At 36.8% G+C, this 19,799-nt stretch overlaps 1 protein-coding gene across 1 annotated transcript; it reads left to right on the top strand.

Annotated features, from left to right (window-relative positions):
- Positions 1-18,163: 18,163 nt before the first annotated feature.
- LOC106449685 (basic leucine zipper 4-like) lies at positions 18,164-19,554 on the top strand. The gene has a single exon (XM_013891412.3). The coding sequence runs from the start codon at positions 18,883-18,885 to the stop codon at positions 19,441-19,443; it is 561 nt and encodes a 186-aa protein (XP_013746866.1). The 5' UTR covers positions 18,164-18,882; the 3' UTR covers positions 19,444-19,554.
- The last annotated feature ends 245 nt before the right edge of the window (positions 19,555-19,799 follow it).

Genomic DNA, 19,799 nt, shown 5'->3' with positions numbered 1-19,799 from the left:
CTCAACCATGATAAATCTTTTCCGTTTAAGATACTCTACAAATGTTTTGAGAAAAACAAATATGTTATCTTTAAGAACTGAGAAAATGGCCATAGTTCAGTGGCATAACCGTATGTAAGATGGGTTTTAAGATGACCCACAAATATTATGTGACCAAGACAGAAAAAATGGGCTGAAAAGCGAAAACCCTAACTTACGCAATGATATCTAAGTCGATATTATTGTATCAAACTTTGTTTGTTTTTGAACTTCCGGGTCTTCATTTCCTTAACGCCCAATAACACAAACACATGGGCTAACATTATGTCTTATTGTTTTCTTTTTGGTTGACACTGAGTATTTAAGTTTTTGATCCCCGATGGTTTTTTTAAAAAGTTAGCAAAAAAAAAAAGACACGGAGTATTTTTATTGTATAAAACTTTTTTTTTTTTTTTTTGAAAATTGTATAAAACTTTTGTTGCAGCCTAAAAAAGTAAAAAGTAGTATGTACTTTTGCTTAACATTTGTTTTCTTTTGTTCATTGTCTGCGTTCCCACTATATAACTATTGGTCAGCTCTTTTAAAGAAAGTTGTAACATTGGTTGCAAAAAAAATTCAAAAAAAAAAACATTGGTTGCAAATAACTTTAAATTAGTTTCTTTGAAATTTTAAAATAAAAAGGTTAAAGTGGTCGTGCACATGAACATGATCTCCAACAAACTCGAAACAAAGGCTATAAAGTTGGAAGAGTTTGATAATGAAGCCATGCTTTTTAGTTGTGTTGTGGTATTCCTTAAGAACGGCTTCTTTTAACCAGCTTTGCTGTTAAGAAAACTACGTACCATGAAGAATATTCTCTCGCTCCGCCTCTCGTCCTTTATTTTGGTATTAATAATCTGTGACGAATGACGATCAATGATAGTAATCATATATAAAATTAGTTCCTCACTGAAGTTAAGCGCACTCGCGTAATTAAGCTTCAATATAGCCGAGTCCATCGCAACTAATGTTTTTTTTTTTTTTTATGAGAAAGGGCTTCATCGCAACTAATGTTTTGAAAGGCATATCGTTGCACCTGCAGTATCGATAAAGAAAATCTTCGGACAGTCGATTTCTTAAAATATATATGTTAACTTGTCCAATGCATCTATAAAATAAGACGTAACATCAACACTACAAGAAAACAAAAGTTTTACGGCGGCGGTATTTCTCGTGAGTTCGTCGTAAAAGAGGGTTTACGAGGAATTAGCGAGGAAACACGTTTCGTCGTTACTCGTTCGTCGTAATGCATATTTCCTCGCCAATTCGTCGTAACTTAGCGAGGAAAAGGTTTCGTCGTAAAGACGAAGTAATGTATTTCGTCGTAAAGACCACGTAAATATTCCTCGTAAATACCTCAAAAGCATTTCCTCGTAAACTACACGTATTTATCTCGAAAGTAATTTCTCGTAAAGTACACGTAAATACGTCGAAAATAATACCTCGTTAATTCTTCCTCGTTATTTCCTCGTACACTTTCCACGCAAATAAGTCATAAAGTAGCTATGAATTCACTTCGTTTTATTATTTTACAGAATTTAAAAATATAATAAAAAAAATAATTAAAATTATTTAATTTATTAATAAAATTTAAATTTAAAAACAAAATCAATACGAAAATATTTTATATATAAAAAAGTTTTGAATTTATAAATACAACAAACCAAAAAAAAGAACTAAGAGTCGTTCATCGCCCGGTAGAATTCATCACTCCTCCTCTCTACATCTGCCTCGGCATGTGTGTCGGAAGATGACTCGTCTAGAATGGGATTTTGTCGTCGCATGTTCCTCAACAAGGACTCCCATTCCGGATTTGTGGCCGCTATAACGTCCAAGAAGCCCTCGACTCCACCCATACGAGCTGTGAACGCAGATCGCGTCTAGTCCAACTCGTTACGCAGCTGAGCGGACTCTCTACGCAGCTGAGTGACTTCATCTTCCCGTGTCTGACCATAAGACGATGTCACTCTCGGAACATCGTTGGCGGAACCAATCCCCAACGTACGTCCCTTTTTCTTAGGGATAACCTTAAAAACAAAGAATAAATATTGTTAGTAAAAATTTAAAGTTAAATTAAATGAATAATAAAAAAAATAATTTTTTAAAAAATTTACCTCCTCGTAAATCTTATCCACTTCAAGTGTGGATAAGGTGACGGGTAGTCCGTCGGTGGACTGCTGGGTCAGCTGGGTCTGGCGGTCGTCAACCTGAGCAACCAAATCGTTGAAGATTTGCTCGGACTTGCCATCTAGGAATTGGCCCGCCTTATTCTTGTGGGTCCTCTCGTAAAGTTGTATAAGAGACGGGAGTTGTCCCGTCTCTTTGGCCTAAAATACATTTAAAAAAGTTAGAATATACAAATTATATATATATATATATATATATATATATATATATATATATATTAAAAAATTAATTAAATAAAATATTAAATTACCATTTCCAAACGGACACCGGCGTGGGGTTTTTGGCCCGTAGAGTGAAGCATCGGCCCGTGGTCGTGGTCATCTACCGTGTTACGGGAGGCAGAGCAAAACTGGGCGATTCTAATGGACTCAGGATCCCGCCAATAACGGATGAGGCCATCCCACACATCCGTGATGAGCTCAGCGGGTTTGCCACGCTCATATCCCTTCACGATCCAGTCACCCTTCCAGTTGGAGACCGTGTCCAACAAGCGAACTTTCGCCTTCGCGTAAAACGCTTTCCTCACCCTCTCATTGACCCCCATGGACCAATGATATTTTTGCTGTAAAAAAATATTAAAATTAAAAATTAGTTTTAAAAAAAAAAATATATATATATATATATATATATAAATCATGAAAAAATTTAGGTATATATAATTAATGAAGTAACTTACAGCGTAAATTTTGAACCACGTCTTTCTGACGTAGATCGGCGTCTTTTTCCAGTTCGGATGTGGCATGGAGAAGTAACCTTTCATCGTGTCGGTTACGTCCGATGCAAGACATCCGTCAACCCCAAACCTGAAAAAACAAATTAAAAGTATAAATTATTTATTAATGTTATAAAAGAATTTTAAAAGAATTAAAAAAATAATTAATGTAACATACCACAAAGTTTCGTCCGGTTGGTCGGGGTCTATGACTGGTAAACCTTCTCTGCCTGGCTGACTGAGAATGTCCTCGACAGTGTACAGCGAGTAAGGAGCACTCGGAGGCACCATCAAATTGGGATGAATCTCGACGGGCATCGGAGGAGCCATCGGAGGAGGTACAGGAGGAGGCATCGTCGGAGGAGCCATCGGAGGAGGAACCGATGGTGCACTAGAAGAAGACTGAGTCTCGGGACCGTCTCCGGACCCGAAGAACCGGGAGCTGAAGAAGAACCGGGAGCTGAAGAAGACGACAGGTCTAAACGACTACCAGGCTCACCGAACATCTGTCTGTAATTGGGAGTAAGTATGTTCTTTCGAATCGTCTGGAAAAAAAATTTAATTTTTAAAATTAACATCAACAGTAATTAACAAATTTTATTAATAACAAATTCTATAAATCCAGCTAAATTCCCTACATTAACTACCTAATCAACACTAATTAACATAAAATAACCTATCTAAATTCCCTACACTAACCACATAATCTACCCTAAACTAATCAAATTAGAGAGTAAATAGAGAGAGAACGTACCATAGCTACGAAAGAGAGAGGAAGTGGAGAGGAAATGGGAGAGCGAGCTCGCATGTTTAAATAAGAAATTAGTTATCGTCGTAATTTCCTCGTAACTTTACGAGGAACTAGCGAGGCCAGCGTTATTTTATACGAGGAATTAGCGAGGCTCGCGTTTTGTTTCCTCGTAACTTCCTCGTTGTGTAACGAGGGATTAGCGAGGCCCGCATTTTCATTTACAACGTCTTTACGACGAATTGTGCTTACGTGGAATTAACGAGGAATTAGCGAGGTCCGCGTTTTCTATAAATATACACTAGTTTGCTTCTCAAATCAAAGATAAACTCTGCAAATCAGAGATAATTACTCACCAGTTTGCTTATCAAATTAGAAAGATTTGAAAAAAAAAAGATGAGAAAGATACGGGAACACATGTGGGCGGAGACAAGGCTAGACTTACGTAGGTCTCGCCTTGTTTCTTCCCTCCTATGATTCCGGTATCTTTCTTCTCTTTCTTTTTTTTTCTTCTTTTTTATTGGTCGCTCATGTACGAGGAAATAGCAAGGCCGGTGTTATTATTTACGAGGAATTCGTGTGGCCCGCGTTTTCCTCTTACGAGGTCTTTACGACGAATTGTGCTTACGTGGAATTAACGAGGAATTAGCGAGGCCCGCGTTCTTTTCGTCGTTATTTCCTCGTTATCTTACGAGGAAATTACGAGGAATATGTTTAAATCCCTAAAATCCGAAACCCCAAACCCCATCTTCCCCAAACCCCATCTTCCTTATCTTCTACTTCATATATTCCAAACCCCATCATCCCTTTAACCTCAATCTATTCTTTCCATTCCAAACCCCAAATTCTAAAACCACAATTTCAATCTCAATCTCTTATTTCTAATATAAACTCTCATTACCTTACACAAAGTCAAATTATATAAATAGTTTTTCATGATTAAATCCATCAAATCAAATGCATTAAGTCTGAAAATTAATCTTATTAAAACAAATACATCAATCGGATACATCGACATTCTCGTAATCACTAGAAACATCATCATTTTCATTAAACTCGTCTTCAACAGCTTCGTTCGTGGCATCGTCGGTAAGATCTTTATACTCATGATTATGCGGATCAATGAGAAGGATGTCATCAATTTCTTGTTCAGGTTTCTCGACTTCATTTATCTGTTCTTCTTGCAATGGTGGTTCTTCTCCACTGATGATTCATCCTCGAGGTGTAACTTTGATCACGGCTAACCAATTTATTCCTGATTCTCTCATCCAAGGGTATGGAAGGAAGCTAACTTGGTCTGCTTGTGAAGCTAAGATGAAAGGTTTGAATTTGTTGTACCTGGAAAATAAAGAAAACGTAGAAATTAATTTACTTTCCTAGCTCATGTATGGCAAAAAAAGAATTTGTTGTACCTTCGTCCACTATTGACATCAACTACACCGAATTTGTTAAACCGAACACCTCTGTTGACGACGGGATAGAACCATTCACATTTGAAGAGGACGCATTTCAGCTTCAATATCCTTGGGAATTCAACTTCAATAATCTCCGTCAAGATCCCGTAGAAATTTGTTTCCCCTTTCACACATATTCCATAGTTACTGGTCGCCCGCTCTCTACCATACTCATATGTGTGAAAAGTATAGCCTCGTGTGAAATACATTTGTGATGTGGTGACCTTTACAAGTGTATATTGAGTTACTTCGTGTAACCACTTAGGATAATCTGCATCGTCGTCATAATCAACCTGCGAAAATAAAGAGAACGTTGAAATACAGATCATGTATGAAAAAAAAGTTTGATCGACCCGAAAAAATTAAATGTTTGAGCTAATACCTGATTCTTCAACCACTTAATAAAGTGTTGATCTTTCCTTTTGTCTACGTTACTTGTGGATATACCTGGGAATGTTTCTTCCACTTGAGAAACAAATAGGCTGTAAAATCATATTTTATATTAATTAATCTTTGGCAATTATACAATTTATACTTATAGGTGTTTAGAAGTGTCCATATATGTTACCTTTCAAAATAATGCATCAATGGATCCTCGCAATTGAATAGAATATAGGTGTGTGCACTATGAGCGTCTTCTTCACTCGAACACCAAACCTCTTTTAATTTCCCACCGAGTCGCCCAATCTGGCTAAAGATGTCTGGAACACCAGCAACTGCATATGTTGGCGCGACACCACCATCATCATATCTTCTTGGAGCTCTTTTTTGGGTACGTACTTTTGACGCAAAGTAGTACGATGTGAAGTGAGAATTTTCTTCCGTCAAACTTCCAGCAATTATAGAACCTTCAACTTTTGCGAGGTTCTTTGTTTTTCTCTTCAAATATTTCATTGCTCGCTCATACTGATACATCCATCCGTAATATACAGGTCCACAAAGCAATGCCTCATATGGGAGGTGGACAGCTAGATGCTCCATGACTTCAAAAAATCCCCGAGAAAAATATCTTCTCCAAGTTGCACAATAAGATGGGAATGTTCTACTGAAGCTGTTCCACGACTTCTTCTTTAAGAGTGTGTGTGCTCAGATCCCTGAAAAATGCTCTAATGTCTTGTATATTCCAAAAACATTATATTAGTCATATATTATTGTAAACTAAACCATTATAAAATTATTGTGTTATAATATACTACCTGCAAGTGCTTCATGTACGTTTGTTGGAAGTAGCTCCGCAAATGCAAAGGGAAGTAGTCGTTGCGTAAAGATATGACAATCATGACTTTTGACCCTTTTCAACACATCTAGAGAGATTTGAAACATACCCATCGGGGAACTTCACTTCTGATGCCACTCAATTGAACAACACCGACTTTTTTTCTGAAGACAATCTGAATATCGGAACGGGAACTTGTCCATTGTTTTTTATATGTAACTCACTTCTTGAGCAAATATCCGGCAAGTCCAACCTCGATTTTATGTGGTCTTCTGTCTTCCCTGGGACATTCAATATTGTATTCATGATGTTCTCAAAGAAATTCTTCTCTATATGCATCACGTCGAGGTTGTGGCTCAGAAGAAGATCCTTCCAATATGGCAACTCCCAAAATATACTCTTTTTGTGCCAGTTGTGATGAACACCGTAAGAATCAGGCATATTACGAGGGACATGCCAATTACCACCACAACGAACTGTTTCGTTAGCTCCGTAGTAGTCGATTTGCGCTTCAATTTGTTCTCCAGTTAGATATGGAGGAGGAGTGTCTCTCACAACCCTTTTGTGCCTGAAAAAATTCTTGTTTATTCGGTACGGATGGCCGATGGGAAGAAATCGACGGTGACAATCGAACCAACTTGTCTTCCTACCATTCTTTAGTTGAAACGCATATGTCGTTCCATTACAATATGGACAAGCTAATCTCCCATGTGTAGTCCATCCAAACAACATCCCAAAGGCAGGAAAGTCACTTATGGTCCACAAAAGCATCGCTCGCATCGTAAAATTCGTCTTCGTTGAGCAGTCATACGTCCTCACCCCTGTTGACCACAAATCCTTCAACTCTTTTATCAGTGGTTGTAGGAAAATATCCAGAGACCTTTTTGGATGGTTCGGACCAGGTATTAATATGGTCAAGAATAGCAACTCCCGTTGCATGCACATCTCCGGTGGCAGGTTGTATGGCGTAAGAAAGACTGGCCACAATGAATATTGTCTCCCTGACATTCCGAATGGACTAAATCCATCTGTGGATAATCCGAGATACACATTCCGACTATTGCTAGCGAAATCCGGATGTACTTTGTTAAAATGTTTCCAGGCTCTTGCATCTGATGGATGAGTCATCTAACCATCCGTTTGAGTATGCTCGGTATGCCATCTCATCTTTCCAGCAGTCTGCTCTGATTGGTACAATCTTTTCAATATGTCTGTAATTGGTAGGTACCACATCCTTTGGTACGGTACCCTATTACGTCCCCGTCCTTGCGGCTTAAATCGTGGCTTCTTGCAGAATCAACATTCTTCTAACTTCTCATCATCTCCCCAGTAGATCATGCAGTTGTCGATGCAAACAACTATCATCTCCGAAGGCAACCCAAGACTATAATCCAGTTTCTGAATCTCATAATACGAATCAGCAGACACATTTTCTTCCAGCAAATACACTTTAAACAAGTATGCCCATTCATTCATGCACCTTTCAGGTAGATTGTGATCAGTTTTAATATTCATCTTTCTAGCAGCCGACGACAATTTAGAGAGACCTTCTATACAACCACTGTAAAGTGGCTAATTCGCCGCATTTAACATTTCGTAAAACTTTTTTGCATCTATATTAGGTTCTTCGTCTTCATCATGAGCTACGAATGCATCAGCTACCATTTCATGAACTCTATCATAATCTACCATTTGCTCTTCCTGATGGTAACTATGTTCATTATGCAAATGATGATCAACCGGTTCTTCCTGAAAATTGTTATTACTACTACTAGCTTCATTCTGATCATAATTATAACCTTCTCCATGTTGAAACCAGATATAGTAATTTGGCGTGAAACCTCTATTTATTAAATGCTTCCAAACATTTTCACGATTTGCCAATTTCGAATTGTTGCATTTCCGACAAGGACAGAACATCTTACCACTTTCTTGGGCGAGCGGTGTGGAATCTGCTTGATGCATAAATGTCTCCAGCCCCGCAAGGTATTCTTTCGTCACTCTCCCGTTAGCATCTCTATGCATATACATCCACCTGCGCAACTCAAAAATATTCCCGGAGGCCGACATTTTTTTTTTCTTTCACGTTTTTTTTTCTTGTTGGTGTGTTTAAAATGGTGTTCAAATGTCCATATTTATAGGAAATTTTCGAATCTGGTAGTTGTAATTTTCCTAGGAATTTACGACAAAATTTAGTTAGGTGGCCGAAAAAAAACGTGTTAAAACTCAAATTTTCTCACTAAGTTGACGTAAAATATTTCCTCGTAAAGTTCACGCTACGTTTACGTCGAGCTTACGAGGAAATCGTAATTCCTCGTAAAAGCCACGTGATATTACATCGATTTTACGACGAAATAATTTCGTCGTTATTTTACGAGGAAATAACGCTGATTTTATATTTCCTCGTAAGTTCCTCGTAAAGCCGGCGTAAAGTTACGACGATTGCTTTTCCTCGTTAAATTTCTTCGCTAAATTTGTGTTTTCTTGTAGTGCAAGTATAGAGTATTAACTTAAAGTTAAAATTCAAGATAACCTATTATATATAAATTCTAAGGTAACTTTACTTAATAGATAGATCTCTTGGTCTTTGTCTTCTGGCACTAGTAACAATTTTATATATGTCACCTACAATAATAATCCATCATTTTGATTCAATTACAAAGTTTATATTCTTGCATATCACCTAATGTATACATATCTTCTTTGTTTTATGCTATATGATACTTTTTCATTGTGTCTGGTCCATGACTTTATCTTTTCCTCAAAACGTAGATTTCACTAACTATATTTTCTGTTACATATATACCAGGAAAAAAAAAGGAATCTTAACGAAACCAAAAAACATATATGTATTCAACTTTAATAACGAGATTTATACATGCACACGCCGAATTCCGACGGAGGTTCCGACGGACATCAATGTCGTCGGACATTTGTGACGGATTACCGACAAATTTCCGACCAAATCCAAAAAATTGAAGTCGTCGGAATACCGCTGGCCATTTCCGACGGAATTCCGACGAAACAAGGGTCGTCAGAATTTTTCGACGACTTTTCGACGACATTCCGATAAAAAATGTAACCGTTGTAGTCGTCGGAAGTTCGTCGGTATATTCCGACGAATTTTCGACGACATTCCGATTAACAGTAAAGTCGTCGGAATTCCGTCGGAATTTTCCGACGAATTTCCGACGAACCATGTGACCGTTGCCGACAAATATATATGACCGTTGTATAGCCGTTTGAGATTGGACAATACTGACGGAATTCCGACGGACTGCTTTACATCCGTCGGAATTTCGTCGGAAAGTCGTCGGAGGGCCGTAAGCAATTTCCTATAAATACAACCCCTCCTCATTCAACTCATTCACACTTCATTCTCTCTTCATTCTCTTTAGTCATAACAATTCCGTGAAAATCATGTCTTCAGAAGTTTATTATCGTTCGTGGATGGATAAACCTCATTTGGATCCGAACACCAATTTGCTTACGGAAGAATACGTTCAAGGGATTGGAGAATTCATGAGGCTTGTTCAACAGCAACCGGATGCAAAAAGTGGTATGTTAAGATGTCTCTGCTCTTCTTGCAATAATAATAAGGTTATAAAAGAATTTGATGTTTGGACTCATTTGTATATGAAAGGGTTTTCACGTAATTATAAAGTTTGGTACCTTCATGGGGAAACTGGTTATGAATATGGTAGTACTAGCGAACCTCAGCCTGTTAGTGAACTTCAGCCTGATATTAGGTTAGAAGAATCTAGAACGGATATAGATTATGGTGTAGGTACTGAGCAGATGGTACATGATCATTATAGAGGGGAAGAACCAAATCCCGAATCTAGGAGATTTTTTGACATGTTGGATGCAGGAAAACAACCTTTGTATCAAAATTGTAGAGATGGTCATTCAGTCTTATCATCTGCAACTAGATTAATGGGTATTAAGACAGACTATAATTTGGCTGAAGAATGTATGGATGCGATTACTGATTTTGTCAAAGGTATTCTACCTGAGGATAACCTTGCACCGGGTTCATACTACGAGGTTCAGAAACTTGTTGCAGGTCTTCAACTACCGTATGAAGTGATAGATGTATGTATTGACAACTGCATGATCTACTGGAGAGCGGATGAGACACGGAATGTATGCAAATTTTGTGGGAAACCTCGTTATCAGGAGACGAGGGGAAGAGTTCCGATCCCATTCAAAAGAATGTGGTATTTGCCTTTGACGGAAAGATTGAAGAGGTTGTATCAGTGTGAGCGCACAGTAAAAGCAATGAGATGGCATGCAGAGCATTCCACAAATGGTGAGATTAGACATCCTTCAGATGCGAAGGCTTGGAAACATTTCCAGTCAACATATCCAGAATTTGCGAAAGAGAGAAGAAATGTTTATCTTGGATTATCTACTGATGGTTTCAGCCCATTTGGAAAGCATGGAAGACAGTATTCTCTATGGCCAGTTATTGTGACACCGTACAACTTACGGCCGAGCTTGTGCATGCGACGAGAGTTTTTGTTTCTCTCAATTCTCGTCCCCGGGCTAGATCATCCTAAAAGATCACTAGATGTGTTTCTTCAACCACTAATATATGAGTTGCAACAACTATGGGCGCATGGTTTTGAGACATACGATGTTTCGTGCAAAGAAAACTTTCAGATGCGGGCAGTACTTATATGGACAATAAGTGACTTTCCAGCATATGGTATGTTATCTGGATGGACAACACATGGGAAGCTATCATGTCCATATTGTCAAGATGACACAGATGCTTTCCAACTAAAGAACGGAAGAAAAACATGTTGGTTTGACTGTCACACACGATTTCTACCACCTGATCATCCATACCGCAGGAGTAAGACTTCGTTTACGAAGAACAAGCAGATGTTTGATGGTCCACCTGAGGAAGTTAGTGGGAAAGATTTGTTGAAGCAGTTTAGGTATTTGGATGCAGAAAGGACGCCAGATGTAGGTTTACATGAAAACATTCTAGTCAATGCGGTTGGAGAGCTACATAACTAGCACAAAAAGAGTATTTTCTGGGATCTGCCATATTGGGAGAGTCATCTATTGCGGCATAATTTAGATGTCATGCATATTGAGAAGAACTTCTTCGATAATCTGATGAACACAGTCCTTAACATCCAAGGTAAAACGAAGGATAATTTGAAGTCAAGGTTGGATTTAGTCGATATTTGTGATCGTTCTGAACTTCACGTTGATGAGAACGGTACGGCCCCTTTTCCCATTTATCGGCTGGATGGTGCTAGAAAAGAAGAGTTCTTTGACTGGATTACAGATAAAGTGAAATTTTCTGACGGATATGCATCAAATTTGGGGAACTGCGTTGATAGAAGCGAAGGAAAGTTTACTGGCTTGAAGAGTCATGATTGTCATGTAATTATGCAGCGCCTCCTTCTGTTTGCTTTTTCAGCATTATTGCCACGTAATGTTCATGAAGCAATTGCAGGTATATTATATTTTTACAATTTAATTTATTTTTATATTTAACAATTATGCTTATAAAAACTTAATACTTACGAAAATTATGTCTTTTATCTATGTAGGGATTAGTGTTTTCTTCCGCGACTTATGCAGCAGAGTAGTGACTGAAGAGGGTATTAATAATTTGAAGACAAACGCACCAGTCAGCATGTGCAACCTTGAGAAGATATTTCCTCCATCATTCTTTGATGTAATGGAACATCTTGCTATTCATCTCGCAAGAGAATTGGAACTTGGTGGTCCTGTGCAGTACAGATGGATGTATATTTTTGAGCGTTATATGCATCATCTGAAGAAGATGGTCAAAAATCAAAGCAGGGTGGAAGGATCTATAGTGGCACAGGTGATCAATGAAGAAACTGCAATCTTTGCTGAAAATTATTTTCCACCAGAAGTGCATACAAAACACCGAAGACCTGCTCGGCATGATGATAGAGGGGGGAGAGCAACATATCATGTTACTGTCCCAAGCATGTTCAAGGAAATAGGACGACTTAGTGGAAAATTCACGAAGCGGAGACTTACGGACACTGAGCACGCTCATTTGCAAACATATTTGCTCACCAACTGTGAAGATGTTCTACAATATGAGAGGTAAAAATATTTATTCATTTATTGTTAGATTAATATTCAATAAATTTATTTCATATTGATAATATTTTTGTATATAGTGTATATATGGCGGAGTTGCGTATGACTCACAGGCATGCAACAGAAGATGAGCTTCGACAACTTAGAGATAACGGATTTGATGCGTGGCTTCGTAGTTATGTGAGTCATATATCATATTACCCTATGCAAATGATTAGTTTAAATTTAATATATATAAACTAATTAACTTTTCACTCATATATGTTTTTAATTTATAGGTGAATGATGGTTTGGCCAGAGGTCTTGTGTTCGATGATTGGATACGCGAATTTGTGCAGGGACCAAACTATGTGGTCAAATCATATCCTAAATTTTGTACGCGAGGATATGCATTCACAAGGAAAGGTCATTCTAAGACAACATATGATGCTGGTGTTTCATCTTCTTCTGGTGACGATGTCTACTATGGCAACATAAAAGAAATATTGGAAATCTAATTTTCTGGAATGGTTGGATTGCGTTGTGTAGTATTCTATTGTGATTGGTATGACACCACCCCATATAGAGGAGTGAAGATTGATGTGTTTGGTGTTACATCAGTTCATTCGCGGCGGAAACTTCAATATTATGATCCCTTCATTCTTGGTTCGCAAGCTGATCAGGTATGTCAATCTATTCATAATTTTTTACCAATATAATTAATTAATGTTATATATTTTACTAATACTTGTATAATTGATATGTATAGGTGTGCTACATCAGTTACCCTTGGGTGACGTACAGAGACGATCCATGGGTTACTGTAACGCAAATCAACCCAAGAGGACGAGTGGATGGAACTTCTGATGATGATGAACCATTGCAACCAGAGTCTACCAGCAACGCCCAGGCAGTTGAAGATTTGGAAAATGTTCAACTCGTTGAGAATTTGACTGTGTTTGGACATGATGCTCTCGTACATTCAGAGCCAGAAGCCGAGTTTGGGGAGTTTGATGAAGATTCAGAAGATTCTGATTAGTTTTTTTTTTTTTTATTGGTCCGTCGGAAATCCCTCGCAATATACCGACGACATAGCGACGACATTGGGTTTCATTGAAATTTGGAAAGGTCGTCGGTAATTCGTCGGAATATACAAGTTCGTCAGAATGTCGTCGGTATATTCCGACGAATTACCGACGACATGTGTTTCTAAACAATTTCAATCATAAAAATCTATAAATTTAGATGCCAAAACTATGAAAATAACACATAATAAGTGTTTAGTATAGTATTAGATCGCAACCGTTCAAATATAACAACTCACTAAAATATTTATGTATGCATATCATTGTTTTCATAACATCTCATTTTAACATTATATACTTACACAATCATATTCATATATATATATAAGCTTACACTACAAAAAAAGTTGATGTGTAAAATCGTGTTATAAAACATTTTTATTGTTAAATCTTTATGCAAATACTATATATATTATCAAAGATTTGGATTTTGCTTTTAGAAACTTGAAATCAACATCCTAACTATGTCGTCGGAATTCCGTCGGAATATACTGACGGACATATTCCGTCGGAATATACTGACGGACACATTCCGTCGGAAATTAAATTTGCCCGGGAGAACCAAACCGGTTGAAAATTTTCGCGAATCGGCATTTGGTATATTTTAATTATACCGACGGAATACCGACGAACCCGTGTCCGTCGGAATCTTCAGATATAATAACCCTCCTTCTTCCTTCTTCGTTATCTCCGCCTCTCTCTCAAAACGAACTCTCTCCGGCGATTTCTCCATCTCTCCGGCGATTCCGGCCCTTCTCCACCTCTCTTCACCGGCGAATCCTCTTCTCACCCTCATATCTCTTCCCCAAGCCCCAAATCATGTAAGAATCATCCCAAACCTTCTTTTATATCAATTGTTTAAGGTTTTGGAAGTTAGATCTCGGATTTTAGGTTGTTTGATTGAAAATTTTAGTATTGAATGGATATTTTAGGATATATAAGTTAGGATTGTTGTTTGGATTGTTGTTTTAGTTTTTTTGGAACATTTTTTTATTTTTAAAAACGTTTTTTTGATTTTTAAAAACATTTTTTGATTTTTTAAACAGTTTTTTTTTATTTTTAAAAACGTTTTTCAAGTTTCCAGTAATGAAATATATATAATAAAACGTTTTTAAAATTTTTTAAAAATATTTAACAACATTTTTCTATATTTATAAATTTTTTATAATTTTGTATACATATATATATATAAATCATGTATAATAAAAATTTTAAATTTTTTTATAATTTTTTATAAGTTTCCACTAATAAACTATGTATAATAAAACTTTTTTTTAAAAAAATTTATAAATATTTAACAACATTTTTCTTCATTTATAAATTTTTTATAATTGTGTATACATATATATATATATATAAATCATGTATAATAAAAAAATTTAATTTTTTTAATTATTTTTTATAAGTTTCTAGTAATAAACTATGTATAATAAAAGGTTTAATAGTTTTTTTTTAAACGTTTATAAAACCTTTTGTAAATATATAAATAAAAACATTAAAAATAGAAATGATTTGAAAATATGTTTGATGTATTAATTTTTTTTTTAGGGCCGAGGATGAACCCCGCCCCGCAGCCCGTCTTCGACGTAGTTCGGTGAGCAGTTCCCGTGCATCGGGATCGTCTCATGACTCGGTTCCCGCATATATTTCCGCTCCAGCTCCCGCTGCCCCTCACGCTGCTGCTCAACAGGATCCGGGGGTCATGCCGGTTCATCTATTGGTTCAATAACCAGGTCGAGAGCATCTCCCGGTTCTCCAACCCAACCCACGACGAGGCCATAGCACTTGGTTAGTATTTTTTTTATTTATACCGTTATGTTTTTTTTCCTTTAATTAACTTCCTAACTTGTATTTTTTTTAAAGGTTCACCAAGTCGAAAAATGGCATTAGCCGGAGCATCAACCAGATGATGTACTCCATGCTCCGTTTTGGATATCCAAAGTGGAGTGTGATCCCTTCCGACGAACGAGAGTTGTGGTTTCGTCAGTTTGCGGTATAGTAACTCTTTATTTTTTAAAAGTTTTTACATTTTTTTAATATATTTACTTATTAAATTGTGTTTGTTTTGTAGCAAGAGTTCAACTGGCACTCCGATCTTACGGAAACAGTCCGTAAGAAATTCAACGAAAAGGCCATGGACTCTTATACAAAGCTGATAAACGCGTGGAAGACAGTTTGGTAGAAGAACAAGAGGCCACGGTTCATCAACGGGACGGTGTGGGAGCAGTTGATAGCTCATTGGGAGAAGGAAGAAACTGCAGAGACGTCTTCTAGGAACTCCAAGAACCGGAAGAGCGATCGTGGCGGGAAAGGTATGTATGTGCACAACCTCGGCGCTTGCTTTATGTCTACTAAAGAGGATGAACTTGTAATTTTTTTATTATTATTTATCTTTATATTTTTTAAATAAATATTTTATATATTCCTTGGCTAATAATGGCGGCTTTTTTAGATCGAAGCAAATGACGGTAATCCCGTTGATCGTCTCCAACTCATTAAGGTGGCTCACACTAACAAGACGACGGGTCAAATTCAGGACCCCGTGATCAAAGGTGTCGTTGATTTGGTGGAAGCTGAAATAGTATCTCAATCTCAGCCTCTCTCTGATGACGGCGACTCTACGGGAGCTTCAACCAACTTGTCTCTATTGCAAATAAATGAGATGGTTGAAAAGGTAATTTTTTTTATTAATATATTTTTTTTATAATGTCGATTACTAACTTGTCCCTATTTACTTACTTTAAATATTTTTGTAGGCGGTTCCTAAAAGGAAAGGAGGCCGTTTAGTTGGGTTGGCCCGCCGTGCTTCTTCGTATCCGGCATCTTCTTCGCAAGCTCCGTATGCCGATCCCATGATTCTCGAGGAGCTACATGACAAAGATGAACGGATTGGGGCATTGGAGGAGCAGAACACCACTATCCTTTCGGAGAATGCCACTATCCGTTCGGAGAATGCCACTATCCTTGCTGAGTTGGCATCCCAGAAGAAGTTCAACACCGAGATAATGCAGAAGCTATATCGCTTGATGTCTTCGAGTTCATCTTAGTTTTTTTCGGCTTTTTAAAACTTTTGGAATGTTTTTTTTTTCTATTTCTGTTTGTATGAATTTTAAACTTTCTGAATGTTTTTTTTCTATTTCGGTTTGTATGAATTTAAATTATATAATATTAGTTTTAAATTTCTGATTTTTTAATTTATTAATATAAAAAAATATATAAAAATGCAAAATTAATTTGTTTTTTTAAATTTATATAATTCGGTATATTCCGACGGACAATGGTCGTCGGAATATACCGACGGACAAATATCCGTCGGAATGTACCGACGAACCAATTTTCGTCGGAATATACCGACGAACAAATATCCGTCGGTATATTCCGACGACCATTGTCCGTCGGAATATACCGATGCCCAAAGTTCGTCGGAATACACCGAGGAATCCACTACGTCGGAATTTTCTGAGGAACGTTCTCCGTCGGTACATAGTTTTTCCGATGAACTCTGGTCTCGTGTGTCCGCATCGTAATATCGTCGGAAGTTCGTCAGAATGACGTTTCTCGGTATTCGTCAGAAAGTCGTCGGAAGTTCTGACGAAATTCCAACGAATATTTTTTTTCCGACAAAACGATACCGACGGACAAGTTCGTCGGAAATTCGTCGGAATCGGTCTATTCCGACGAATTTCCGACGATTTCGGCCATCAGAATCCCTATGTTTTCTTGTAGTGAATATATATTACTACAAGAACTAATTGGACTATTACGAAAGTAAAACATTTGTTTTAGTTTTTTTCATTTGTTTTAGTTTTTTAATTTACCAATCAATATTTAAAAAGTACAAAACATTTGGCTAAAACTATCACACAACAAAGAATCTGTTGAATACACACTTCTCTTCTTCCTATTTGGAACTATAAATCTTTAATGAAGTTTCAAAAAGAAAGCTATACATCTTTAATCTCTCTTGCTATAAATGCTCAAAACACACTAAACGAAAATCTCTCCTCTAAATCATCTCAGATCATCTTCACAGATCAAACCATATGTTCATATACGATCTAGATCAATGTTAAATATTTATCATTATTCCTCTTATTCAACTTATCCCTCTCAATCTCATCATCTCCATCTGCACTCACTAAATACCCTTGAGTCTTTGTACATGCCGCATTCGTCTAACACCATTATATTTACTTTGATGTTTCAAGTTATCAATCCAAAGTCTTCACAAATATTGATAATTACATATTTTCTCAACCCATACATTTTGTATTTGCCGCAACTGAGATTTGATAAAATATATTTAGTAAAAAAGATATATTTTCCACGGTTGTAAAATAAAATGTTTAAGTAATGGTCATTCAATTAAAGGTTTATTTGTGGAATAACCAAAAAATAGTCACACTCACTAAATACCCTTGAGTCTTTGTACATGTCGCATTCGTCTAACACCATTATATTTACTTTGATGTTTCAAGTTATCAATCCAAAGTCTTCACAAATATTGATAATTACATATTTTCTCAACCCATACATTTTGTATTTGCCGCAACTGAGATTTGATAAAATATATTTAGTAAAAAAGATTTGATAAAACCAAGAAGTTTTGGGCTAGCGGTAAAAAGATTCCAACTGGAACTTCTACCATAGGTTCGATACATTTTGGCCACCTAATTTTGTAATATCGATGAATTAATTGCATACTCAGATACAAGGTCTCATGGGATTAGTCTTCAAGTCTAGAAAGTTTCCGAAATCTTCTACGATTGTAAAATAAAATGTTTAAGTAATGGTCATTCAATTAAAGGTTTATTTATGGAATAACCAAAAAATAAGAAATTAGTGTTTTAGAGAGAGATGAAAAAAGAGATACGAAGAGAAAAGAGGAAAGAGTGTGAAATTTTAGTTAGATAGTGAATTATGTTTTTTTGTGTTATTGAGCTTAATTTTCCTTCAATTAAATACGTTAATTAGACATCTATTATGTTACTTATAACTTATAAAAATAATAATTTTTTGGTCAACTTATAAAAAATATTTTAAAAAATAATTTCAATTGAGAAAATGAAGCCTGGCATTCTAATTTACTTTTGAGCAAGATATAATCATACAATCGACACGTGTCTTCCTCCTGATGCGACGCACTTTTTCTCTTTTGGTCTTTCTAATTTCTATGAAAAAAATGAAAAAAAGAGGGAAAATTAAGAAAAAGCCCCATCGATTTTTACTAATATCTGACCAGAATAACCTCATGGGAGTCCCATTACCCGTCCATAAATATGGGCTTCCAACACTGCAATTCTTCCCTTTTCTCCTTCTAATCTCACTCTTTATATATTTGGAAGATTTTTTTTTAATTGTCTTTTTTCTTTGGTTAAGCCATGATGTCTACAATTCATCCGGTTTTATCATGTGAACCGGGTCAAACAACCCATGTCCCAGCTTTCGAAACCGGGTTCACTCCATGGGACAATTCACACCTCTTCTCGGTCTTCGACTCATCAATGAATATAATACCTCACTCGGTTCATGAGTACCTAAGCCCTGATTCGGTAAACCGGTCTGGTCCAGACGTTGTTCCAACAGATAGTTATACAGATGAGCGGAGAAAGAAACGGAAGTTATCGAACCGGGAATCGGCTAGGCGGTCAAGGGTGAAGAAACAAAAGCACTTGGAGGAGATGAATATCCAGCTAAACCAGCTCAAGATTGAGAACCGGGAATTAGAAAACCAGATCCGGTACGTTTTACAACATTTTCAACGAACAGAGACGGAGAATAATCGTCTGCGTCTTGAACAACGTTTGCTCCATAGTATGGTGTTGAACATCAGACAAGTTTTGATGTTGCATCAGATCGACCGGAGCTCAGACTATGTCACATGGCCTTACGATAACAATACTCGTGTTACGGTCCAACATGATCCAGTTTGTGATTTCTGAAATTGTTTTCGAGTTTAGTAAAATGAGAACACCTTTGTAAAAAAGTTTTTATAAGAAATGCATGTATGATCTCTCTTGTAACGTTAACAAATTAAATTTCGTTTTCTTTAATATGTTTTCCATTCCATCACATAATTATTTAATCTTGTCGTGTTTAAACTTTTTGATAAAGAAAAAGGTTACTGGCAGAATGTGTCGCCCGCGCGAACCTTTTTCATTCAACTGGTTCTTTTTTTTTTGTAACTTACATTCAACGATTTTTTTTTCATTCCAAATATTACCAATGCGGGGTTGATCTAGTGGTTCATGGAAGTTCGGCTCATTAGGTTCAATTCTTGTTGGACGGGGATTAAACA

Source organism: Brassica napus, chromosome C8, assembly GCF_020379485.1.
Source record: "Brassica napus cultivar Da-Ae chromosome C8, Da-Ae, whole genome shotgun sequence".
In the NCBI taxonomy this organism is placed as follows: Eukaryota; Viridiplantae; Streptophyta; class Magnoliopsida; order Brassicales; family Brassicaceae; genus Brassica; species Brassica napus.
The sequence above is the reverse complement of the archived record's forward strand: the minus strand, read 5'-3'. Positions and strand labels throughout refer to the sequence as shown.